The sequence below is a fragment of the Cyclospora cayetanensis genome, unplaced genomic scaffold (assembly GCF_002999335.1).
Source record: "Cyclospora cayetanensis isolate NF1_C8 unplaced genomic scaffold, CcayRef3 CcayRef3_contig_196, whole genome shotgun sequence".
Lineage (NCBI taxonomy): Eukaryota > Apicomplexa > Conoidasida > Eucoccidiorida > Eimeriidae > Cyclospora > Cyclospora cayetanensis.
The window spans coordinates 40,989-51,705 of record NW_020312143.1 but is presented as its reverse complement, the minus strand read 5'-3'; the positions used below and the strand labels follow the sequence as shown (position 1 = coordinate 51,705).

The 10,717-nt window shown below is 55.2% G+C and overlaps 1 protein-coding gene across 1 annotated transcript; it reads right to left on the bottom strand.

Moving 5' to 3' along the window:
* Nucleotides 1-2,655: 2,655 nt before the first annotated feature.
* On the bottom strand, nt 2,656-6,622 carry LOC113147352 (Holliday junction resolvase MOC1, chloroplastic-like; the record flags this gene model as incomplete). Its single annotated transcript, XM_026337619.1, has 4 exons — nt 2,656-2,923; nt 3,185-3,269; nt 5,798-6,151; nt 6,517-6,622. Coding segments are annotated over 4 exons (813 nt in total), but the record flags the coding sequence as incomplete, so codon positions are not given.
* Between the last annotated feature and the right edge of the window lie 4,095 nt (nt 6,623-10,717).

Genomic DNA, 10,717 nt, shown 5'->3' with positions numbered 1-10,717 from the left:
AATCTTGCATCGCGTTAGATATTGGAGACGGGTGCGTGCCTGGTGCCTTGTCTTCACAAAACATTGAAAGCCAGTTGTATCTGGTGGTGGTCGAACTTCTTAATTATTTCGGTGGGATGGTATTAAAGTTCTGCACCTACCGATATATATCCAAGCGAGAATATTACGACTGTGCGTTGGACCTCGAAACACCGCTAAAGTTGGCCTAAAACCGGTAACTACTAACTTTTGCGTGCTGTGGTACGGTAGAAGAGCAGACAAATCATTGCCAGTTCGTTAATATGAAAGGCTATACGAACAAGCAAGCCCATACGCGCTGACCGTTTATTTGAAATGCGCGTGCCTGAATCGAGCGGTACATGCAAGGTAATTCAGTTCAAGTTTGGTGTGAAACAGGCAATACCACACTGCAGAAAAGAATATATTTTCAAGCGGTTATGTAAGTGAACTATATTCATTAGAGGTCACCATCTAGGTGTATAGTGGCTGCGATTGAGCAGAACTGAATGCCGACTATATTTTTTATTCCGGTTTCAAACTCTACGCTAGTCAAACTGTTATATACAGGAGATCCCCCTAGCTTAGTTTTGAACACCGTGGGTCAGTCTTTCGTGTGCAACGAGTTCTTACATATGCCCTTTTAGATACAACCTTGGAACCCCAGGAAACATGCAAATAGTTGGTGGCTTTAAGGAACCGGGGGATCAAAGAGGGGCCTTTAAGGGTGGGCTGGATCCACAACAGACACCACAGCTGGAGGCTAAGTAACCGCTCTGGTATTTCCAGCCATTTTCCCCACAGACCAAGGCCTCTCGCAAAAGCACTTAATTAATGCTTCCTGGGTAGTGTTCGTGGTGCTCCAGGCCTCTTACAGACGATGAGGTAGCAGGGGTGTTAACGACGGTGGATCTGTGCGTGTGACGACCCTGACTACGATGCTTGCTGTGCAGAAGCCCCCGAACAGCCCTTGCAAAGCATAAAAAAAATCAATTATTTTCCTGGTTTTTAGGTCAATGCAATTGCGCTACAGAACCAACTTAGGGACTTATTTATTTCTACTTCCATCCTCACCAGACAGGCTTCAGTACTCGTGCAAGTCAAACTCCAACACCGACCTGAAGAGCCTTCAGAACTAAACAATCGAACGACTCGAGTACGGTCTAACTCTATGCAAGTTAGTACTTAAAGACTAGTTGGCCATCGATGCACACTTGGTGCACTAGTTCGTGCAAACCAAGCTAGGGCTTGACGATAGTTGATAGGAACTATCTAAATAGTCACCACTTGACAAGAGTCCAGGCTCCAAAGCATCGCAAAGTTCCTCACAGAATTCGAGCATCCCATAAGGGACCTCTATTCCTGCCCGTGAAACACTCCAGGAGCACTAAAGTCAGTTTCTTGGCGAATGCAAGTCCCAAAAGACAACTCCCTTCACAAGGTGATCTGGCTGGTGGTCCGCTCTTTAACCCAACGTCTGCTCACAATGGTTATGGCGCTTTATGTAAGGTCCACGTAGCGAGACACATAATTCCAGACTCACTACAAACCTATTACAAGTTATTAAGCGTAATTCTTAAATGGATCCCTTCTTTCTTTGCCTTCGTCCCTCAGCGTTTGGACTTCAAGGAAGGTGAGGAACTCTGAATGTGAGCTGAAGCACACTCTCAGCACTCGATCACTTACACCTTAGCTGCATATCGCATCAAGCACACGTTAGCATTGATTTGCATTGCATTGATGTAACGTTACTTTGCAATAAGTATGACATACAAACACCCTAACAAACTAGTCAATTGTTGACATGTTCTTAATAAAATATATCATGTGTAATAGGAGGTAGGTGAGTGTAGTCTAGCCCACCAATGTAAGTCCCCAAGTGTGGTTCTGTTCCCTGAAGCTCTTTTCAGTGCGCCGTAGCCTGCGTGGGGGGCTCACCATCTCCCCAATGCACCCTTTTGCTTGCGAGGCAGCCTGTTTCCGCTGGCCCCGTTCGCTATGTACAAATGCATTGGGTCTTTCCGTGCGCTTGCACTTCCGTGATATCAGACCCAATTTCCTCCATGTAGGCAGCTGCGTTGTTGGGAGGCTTGCTGGGGTTGCTTTTCACCGCAGGTTCCCTCTGGCTTTCTTTCCTTGTTTACTTTTGAATGTAAGCTTAACTTGATTGAAAAGGCCTTGACGTGCACCAGTTCTGAATGCGAAGTTTGTTCTTTCTTTTAGCCGATGACGCAGGAGTTGTGCTCATTCGCTTCTGACACTTCAAGTATCTCATCATTTGTGGCTGCCCCACCTGTCGTCAACTAAATCGCTGAGTTGCTGTCCATCCTGCCAACACCTGACATGACACCTTGAGGGGACCAAAGGTACACCACTGATAGAAGCAGTGGGTGGTCTACGTTGTGGCCTCTGGAAACCGAGTTTTCATTTTGATCCTTATGCCGATCAATCGCTACATCTATCTGCTCGAATTTTATAGCTCTCCTAAAGCTTGCTTTTGAGCTGATCTTTTCATTACTGAGAAGTCACAAAGTGTACAGCTTGATATGTAGTAAGTAATCTCTGCAGGTCACCGACTTTTGCGGGATGAAAAGAGCCACAATGGAAGTGCTTTCCCCTTTAAGAAACGTGCTGCGAGAAACACTGGTTTCTCTTCATCTAGGGGCTACAACGCGAGGTGTATCCGGTATTCCCAGCCGGCTGCTGACGCATTCGCATACGCGCCCTTCTCCACGGGCCCCATCTTCTCTGATCATGCCTTTTTACCAGCTGTGGAGCGGCTACGCTTACATTATCCAGCGCACCGACATCTGCCGCCTCGAAAGGCCTTGCGTCACCATCAACTGCAATCACCGGAGGCTGTTTTGTATAGACTGTTGCAGGAGAAGCTCCTAATTCAATCGTCGAACGATTCGAACGAAACCAACTTATCTCTACACGGACATACAAATACCAGTGCATCCACAACCAGTGGATGAGCGGGAGGATAGCCCATGGAACCACGCAGTGCAACGAAATGTAGCACTCCCCCTTAGGTCTCCGTCAGAAAGCACTTGAATTTAGACTCAACATGAACCTACAGGAAAGGCATCGAGTACTGTTTGAATTATATTCTACAATAATCGAGCCCTTGCGCCTCATGGTTTTGCCAAGAAAGAAGTGGGTCAGCTAGAGTGCGCGGTGTTGCGATCTCTTAATACTTCGAGCATTTACGGCTAGTTGCACCGCACCTAGTGCACTCGCAGACAGGGTGTATTGAAGCAAGAAGTAAGCTATAGTATGCAATAATAAGATATGGCAAAAGATAAGCGGAAGAGTCAACATAAAATGTCAGTTCACTGAGAAAACTGGTGTAGTAGAGGGCGCCCAACTGCAGCCCACCCCGTTGCACGTGTTCCAACCAACGCCGTTCCAAGCATGTCGCGCAAAGGAAGCACCCAAACGCATGTACATCGTGTCTTGGCCTTTCCGGCGCAGAGAGCTTTGGTTTTTTCGAGCTCCTGTCTGTTTGCTTATTTTCTTTGCTATCCATTGGTGCCTGCAGTGCTTGACCATCGTCCCTGTATGCACACTGCCCAGCGCCGCATCCCCTTGCCTGTATCAGCCCGGGGCGACTTCGCCTCTTTTGTACACTGTCTGATGAGCGGCTATTCTCATGATTGCATAATCAGTGGCACACTCGGGGACGACACATATATAGTTGCAGTGTACCGCCGGAGCCAGCCCAGCACCCCTCCGCGCTGGCGTGCCCCTGGCGCAGCAAGGCAGACTTGAATACGGGATCGTTCGAGCAAAAGCACTGCAGAGTTCACGCAGACAGTGCCCCTGCTGCAGAGATTCTTGCGGTCTCCGCTTCTTCGGCGCAGTCTCACCAAACGCAACACAAGCAGCAGCGCCCGAGGGGGGCAGTGGCGAAGCCCACGCAGAGCACCCCCCTCTCGAGGCAGGTCGTCCGTCTGGGTACAGCCCAAAGCTTTCCGAAAGATTTCACGACCACTGCTGCTAACCACATTATTGAAAACTGCTCTTCAAAGATATTTCCCGTCGGTGGGGCTTTTCGTGTGCTGCAGGGGGCTGCAGCAGCGAGAGCAGCAGCGGGGCACCTCAGGCAGCAGCCGCTGCTGCTGCCTGCTGCAGCGCCCTACCTGCGCATCTGCGGAGCCACCCAAGATTGCGCGCTGCGTTTTCCGTGAATACCCGTTGTTGCAATTGCCTCCTCCTTTGTATAAGAAGAAACAAGCGTTGTCTCAGATAGTTTGGCTACAATGGCTAGGGGGGGAGCGGCCTCGTCGAGTGGTCCTACCACCACATCAGCAGCTGCTGCAGCGGCGGTGGCTTCCGCCGCTGCAGCTCCACCAGCTTTCCTGCCTCCCTCACGCGGCTCAGGGGCCACCCAAGGGGCCCCCAGCGCAAAGACGAGGGCCCCCGCAGACTCCACCGGCCGGTGGGGCAGCAAGACTCGTGAGGAGCGGCAACAGCAGCAGAGGCCATCCGCAAAGGGGGGAGCTCGCGGCATGGCGCAGTGGAAGGTTAAAAGCGCCCTCCCTTCGCCTCAGCAGCAGCAGCCACCGCCCACGGCAGCAGCAGGAAGCGCAAAAGCACCCCCCGCTGCGTCCTTGTCAGATCCTCGCGTGGCTTCGCACTTGTCACTCGTGAGGGATATGCACTTGACTTTCCCCTCAGATGACGTGCGCTCGGCGTCTCCCAGAACCGCCAGCATGGTGGAATCCGTGCATCCCGTGCTCGAATGTTACAACTACAGCAAGCAGGATGTGCTGCAGCTGGTGCGCCGCCTGCAGCACAGAGAGGACCTCATACACAGCGAGGTTGCACGCGTGATTGAGGAGAGCACTGGCCATGAACAGGGCTCCTGGAAGATGGTCGGAGGCAGCAAAAAGCCGCAGCAACAGCAGCAGCAGCAGCAGTCAGGAGGCCAGAGGCAACAGAGAAGCCAGAGACAGCCGCGAGAGGGCAGGGGACCCGAGAGTCGCAAGCCGCAGCAACAGGGGGTCGGACGCCGCAGCAACTCTGCAAGGAAGCCTGCCAGTACGCCGTTGCTTCTGCTAGACTGCAGCGGCTGAAGAGCCGCACCAGTGCAGACGAGGCTGCCGCAGCCGTAGCCACATGCATACGTCTACGCATGTCTGTGTGTGCAGCAGCTGCTGTCTGCACTGGTCTCTCCTCGGCGCCTTTGCTGTGTGTCATGTGTGTGCAGCTGCGAGGGAGCAGGATGAGCGAAAGCAGGTAAAAGCACCAGCGGAGCAGCGCCAGTCTGACCAAGATCATCTGCAAGAAGTCTCTGATGACCACCCCCCGTCGAGTGGTGTTGCGAAGCCCGAGGAGCAGCAGGAGCAGCAGCACAAGCAGCAGCAGCAGGAGCAGGAGCAGCAGCACAAGCAGCAGCAGGAGCAGCAGCGCCAACGTGTGCCGTCTGCTCCTGGAGAACCTGTTACGCCCCCCCCCCTAGCGGCAGCCACAGAAGCTGCGCAGCAGCCAAGAACGTGGGCAGCTCGCTTGGTGAGGCCTGCAGCAGCAGCAGCAGCAGCAGCAGCAGCAGCAGCAGCACTGTCTCCGTCGCAGCAACAGCAGCAGCAGCAAGCTGCGGCACAGGCAGCAGTGGACCCTGCGAAGCGCTTAGCAGCAACGGCAGCAGCGTCAAGTGTGGAGCCGACGGCTTCCGACGCAGAGCACAGAGGTCGCCGCACGCCATGTCTGCCTTCTCCAAGAGCACGATCGCCTGATGCAGGCTGTCAAGAGCAGCAGCAACAGCAGCAGCAGCAGCACCAGCAGCAACAGGCGCTGGCAGTGCCCCCCCCTCGTGCGGGGGGGGCAGCCGCTGCAGGCGCAGCCGCTCGCGCGTCTTCCGCTTCCTCACGACGTGAGGTTAGTCCTATTGCAGCGCAGGGGAGGTCAAGAAGCTCTTCTCCGGCACCAGCGACTGGATCGGCAGCAAGTGTTTCTGCCTCCTCTTCTAAAGCGTCGTCTCCTACGGTGACTGCCTCTGCAATGCCTCCAGTTGCAGGCTCCGTCCTCCTTGGAAAGAGGGAAGACGAGGCAGCAGCAGCAGCAGTAGCAGCAACAGCAGTGGCAGCAACGGCAGTGGCAGCAGCGGCTCCTGTTTTGGCCGTCTCCCCCCCCGAGCCAGTCGTTATGCCTGCCAGATTCGGCGGATCTCACGCTTACGGAGCTGCTAAAGCCCTCGTTTTCGGCTCCGTCTCCTCGCCATTTGAGCCTTTCCACGCGGCGCCTCAGCAGTCGGCTGTTTCGGAGCAGCAGCAGCTGCAGCAGCAGCAGCTGCAGCAGCAGCAGCTGCAGCAGCAGCAACTCCCCGAAGAGCATGCGCAGCCGCAGGCGCACCTGCAGCAAGAGCAGCAAGAGATGGAACGCATATTCGAAATCGACGGTGCCCAGCGAAAGGCTGCGCAGCAGCAGCAGCAGCACCACCTGCAGCAGCTGCAGCAGCAGCAGCAGCAGCACGCGGCGGAGGCAGGGCAGCAGCAGAAGGCGTCCTCCTCCCGCGTGGACGTTGAGCGGCAGCAGCAGCATTTGCAGCAGCAGCAACACCAGCACCATCTGCAGCAGCAGCAACACCTGCAACAGCAGCAGCTGCACCAGCAGGAGCAGCGGCTGCACCACGATCGCCAACAGCAGCGGCGTGGACAGCAGCAGCAGCAACACCACTACGCACAGCAGCAGCAACACCACCACTACGCCCAGCAGCCGCAGCAGCAACAGCAGCAGCACTACGCGCAGCAGCAGCAACCTGGCCGCGGAAGCTGGGGGGAAGCCAATGGCTTCAACCGCAGTGTCGGACCCCTCATGCAGCAGCAGCAACAGGGCAAACAGCATCCCCCGCCGCCCCCGACGGGGGGGGGGGCCCCCGGGGGGCCCCTCGAGGGCACTGGGCATCAGCCGCGGCAGCAGCGCGACGACAAGCAGCAACAGCAACAGCAACAGCAGCAACAGCAGCAGCAGCAGCAGCACTACGGCAGCAGCAAGGGCGCCCCAGGACAGCAGCAGCAGCAGCAGCAGCAAGCAGCAGCAGCGTACAACAACTCGCATGCGTTCACCCCCCCCCCGGGGCTTGCTCCCAACCTCACGGGGCAGCCTGCAGCAGCAGCAGCTGCAGCAGCCTACAGCTACCCCAACTACCACGGTCTAACGACATATCCTCAGTACAACAGTGTGTATTATGGTCATGGCAACCTAGTAAGCCTGCCCGTCCCTTGAAAGCGCCGCAGCCTGTCTAGCTGAGTCGCCGCCCGCTGTCTCCGCAGGCGCCTTCGCGCTGCTTTCCCAGTCTCCTGCGGCGTCTCAGAGTGTTGCTGCCTGCGCTCGCTGCAGCTGCCGCATTACGGCATCATGGGGGGCCCCTACGGCGCGAAAGGGGGCCCCGGGGGGGTGCCCCAGGGGTACATGCACAACTACCAGCCCTACGCCCACCAAGATTCGTTCGATGACGGAGCCGCAGCCACGGCAGCCGGCGCGGGGGGCCCCACAGAGATGTACGGCGCCGCTGCTGCGGCGGCTGCGCCAGCTGCCGCTGCTCCCGCTGCAGCAGCCAGTCCGCAGACACCCGCGGGAGTCGTACCCGCAGCAGCAGCAGCAACGGGAGCAGCAGGCGCCGCGGGAGGCGCCGTCAGCGGGCCCCAGCAGCACGCGGCAGCAGCAGCTCCTGCAGCAGCAGCTGCAGCAGCAGCAGGCCAGGGTGTATCGACATTCTACAACCCCAATCTCCATGTGGCGGGGGCTGCAGGAGGCACTCCCTACCCTGCAGCCTCAACTTCAGGCAGCACTGCTGCCCCTCCAGGCTTCTCGACGAGCACCTACCAGCACCCACAGCTGAAGGTGAGTTGACACAAATGCACATGCACACAGATGCACAAATGCACATGCACACAGATGCACATGCTCTTGCACATGCACACATGCACACATGCATGCATATGCACACAGATGCACAAATGCACATGCACATGCTCTTGCACATGCACATGCACACATGCACACATGCATGCATATGCACACAGATGCACATGCACATGCACATGCATGCACATGCACACACATGCACAAATGCACATGCACACAGATGCACACACACACACACACATGCACATGCACACCTGTGTGCTCTCGGCTGCGTGCCTAGAGTGCTCGGGATGGATTGCATTGCCATCATGGGGCTTTCGTGAATCGGTGCGAGCTGCTGGACTCGACTGCTGTGTCTTCTCTGCCTCCTCAGGTGGGAACTCCCCCTGCGAATGCCGGTGCAGCGAGTTCGCAGTATTACTACAGTAGCAGCAGCAGCGGGGTGGGGGCCCCGGCGAGCAGCAACAGCACGGCGGGGGGCCCCTTGGGTACCAGGGGGGAGCAGCAGCAGCAACAGCAGCAGCAACAGCCGCAGCAGGGTCAGCTGGGCAGCACTTCGGTGATGCAGAGCCAGTATGGCAAGAATGCCAGTTTCAAGCAGCAGCAACAGTTGTAAGCTGCGTTTAGCGCAATAGCGCACACTTCTTATCGGCGTGTAGCGCTGTCTTTCTTCGCATTTCCTCGCCTCCGTTTCTCGCCTCTTGCCCCCTTCCCGCATGCCCGACGTTTTCTGCGTGGGCCCCCTGCCTTCCTCGCAGACGTTTGTCTGGCGGTATACTTCCTAGCTGCAGCTTGCTGTTTTTGGTAACACCCTTGAGCCCTATCGTGTTGCATGCGTCGTCTACCAGCCCTGATGAGTCCCCGCTTTCTCGCCTTTCGACGGCTCGGGTGCCTTTTTGCATGTTGCGTTCAGTGGCAGCACTTACCACCGAGGCGGGAGCAGCAGCGGCGCAGATCAACAGCATCAGCATCAGCAGCAGCAGCAGCACCAGCAGCAGGCGGCAGTTGCAGCAGCTGCAGGGGGATACTACAACTACAACGCGTATAGCCAGTACCCACAGCCCCCCGGGCTTGCCAGCAACTTTTACCAAACGTCGTACCAGCAACAGAACCAAAATTACAGCAATCAAGGGAGACAAGGGTATGGCAGCTATTCGAATCCGTCGATGTGGAGCTGAATGGAGAGGCGGACGGGTGGCTGGAAGGAGCCCACACAGTCACGTCAGTACGAAGCTTCTTCCCCTTGTGCCGCGTTCTTCTCCCTGCAGAATACTGCGAAAGTACTTGGGCTTTAGGGGATAGCGGCCGTGCTGCTTTTTGAATCAGCGCGCAAGGCTTCCAGAGGGCCCCCCCTGAACAATTCCCTTTAGCCTTTTATTCTCGAGTAGCACACGGACGGTCTTCGCGCTGTCCACCCTTATGAAGTCAGCCTAGTCGCGGCTTTTCTTTATCTGTTTTCTCACATTTGCAGTTCTTCTCAGTTTCTATAGAGTGCTTGGCTCGTGCGCCCTACTGAATCCGTAGGAATAATCTAAGCTTGTACCTTCCTCTCTCTGGGTACTGTTAGCATATTTAACCTCCATGGACAGAAGCCTTCGTAAGAGGTCTCGTTCACGGAAAGGGATGTGCAAGATGCCGCACAACCAGTGTTCTCCAGCCCATCTTAGCTTCCTTGTACTTCCCCGGGAGGCTGGTATCAAGAACCATTAAGATATGGGGTTCAGGATTCCAGTCTCGCGCCAGATTTCAGGGCCATATGGCCACTTAACATTCGGCTTCGTGACGTACGCGGCTTTTAGTTTTGCCGGGAAAATTGTTGAATATGCACCAGCTCAGACACAAAGGCCTCTTTGTTGTGTGAGGTCGCATTTCTGGGTTGACTTGATGGAGGGCTAGGAAGCAGGGAGAGTGTGGTATTGCCTGTCGGACCTGTAGTCACTGAAGGTGTGAGTGCAATGAAGGCTGAGTAGTGCGGGTGTCTTGTTTTCAGTGCGAGTGTAAAACACAAGGGATATTTCGTGCGGGGGGCTGTCGTGCGATAGACACCACTTGCCACGGAGTTGTTATGGCAGTGCGATAGTGTCTTGCTGTCGGTTTGGCGCTTTCAAGATTTTGGTCCAGTATATTACAATAACAGAATGAAGCAGGAAAGTATTATCTGGCTTCCTCTCGACTTCCAGGTGCACTTCTTTGACAAGGAGCGCTAGATTGAACCTAAGAGCACCGAACCCAGGGAGTCTCCTGAACGTTAACGGCAATCCTGAATCTGATCCCACTTTAGTGGAATGAAGCAAAGGCAAATAAGCTTTGTAACACTAAGCTCTCTTAGGACTGGACGCACAGATGGAGGGCTTCATTCGTGAGCACGAAGCTGCTGGTCCGCCTTCAGGGGGAGTAGCTGCTTGCTATACAGACAATACACGATGAGGGGTCTTACAAAGGTATTTATACTGTTTCCTTGACCCATTTCATGTGTGTAGCCCGCATTGAAGGGGAATAGAATGCAAGCCCGTCCGCCAATGGTCGGTACTGGAGACCAGCGGTCGCTGGTTACAGATCTGCTGAGAGTCTCCGGTGTGCTTTGCTTTCGGTAATTTTCTGCAAGGAACGCTGAATCATCCATCTCTCGAACCCTTAATCCTCATAAGTAAGCATCCCTGTTGGTATTCAAGTTCTTGGCAAACAGTGCCGTCAGGAGCCTGGTCTTCGATTTCCCCATTCCTCCGAGGTCACCTGGGCTTTCAGAAAAAGAGCGACATTCACCTTGCCAAAATTACAAGAAAGCCTTCTACTTTACATTTTTGCTTCGTAAGCTCACCCTGAGTCGCCCCCATGAGGCCGCACACGC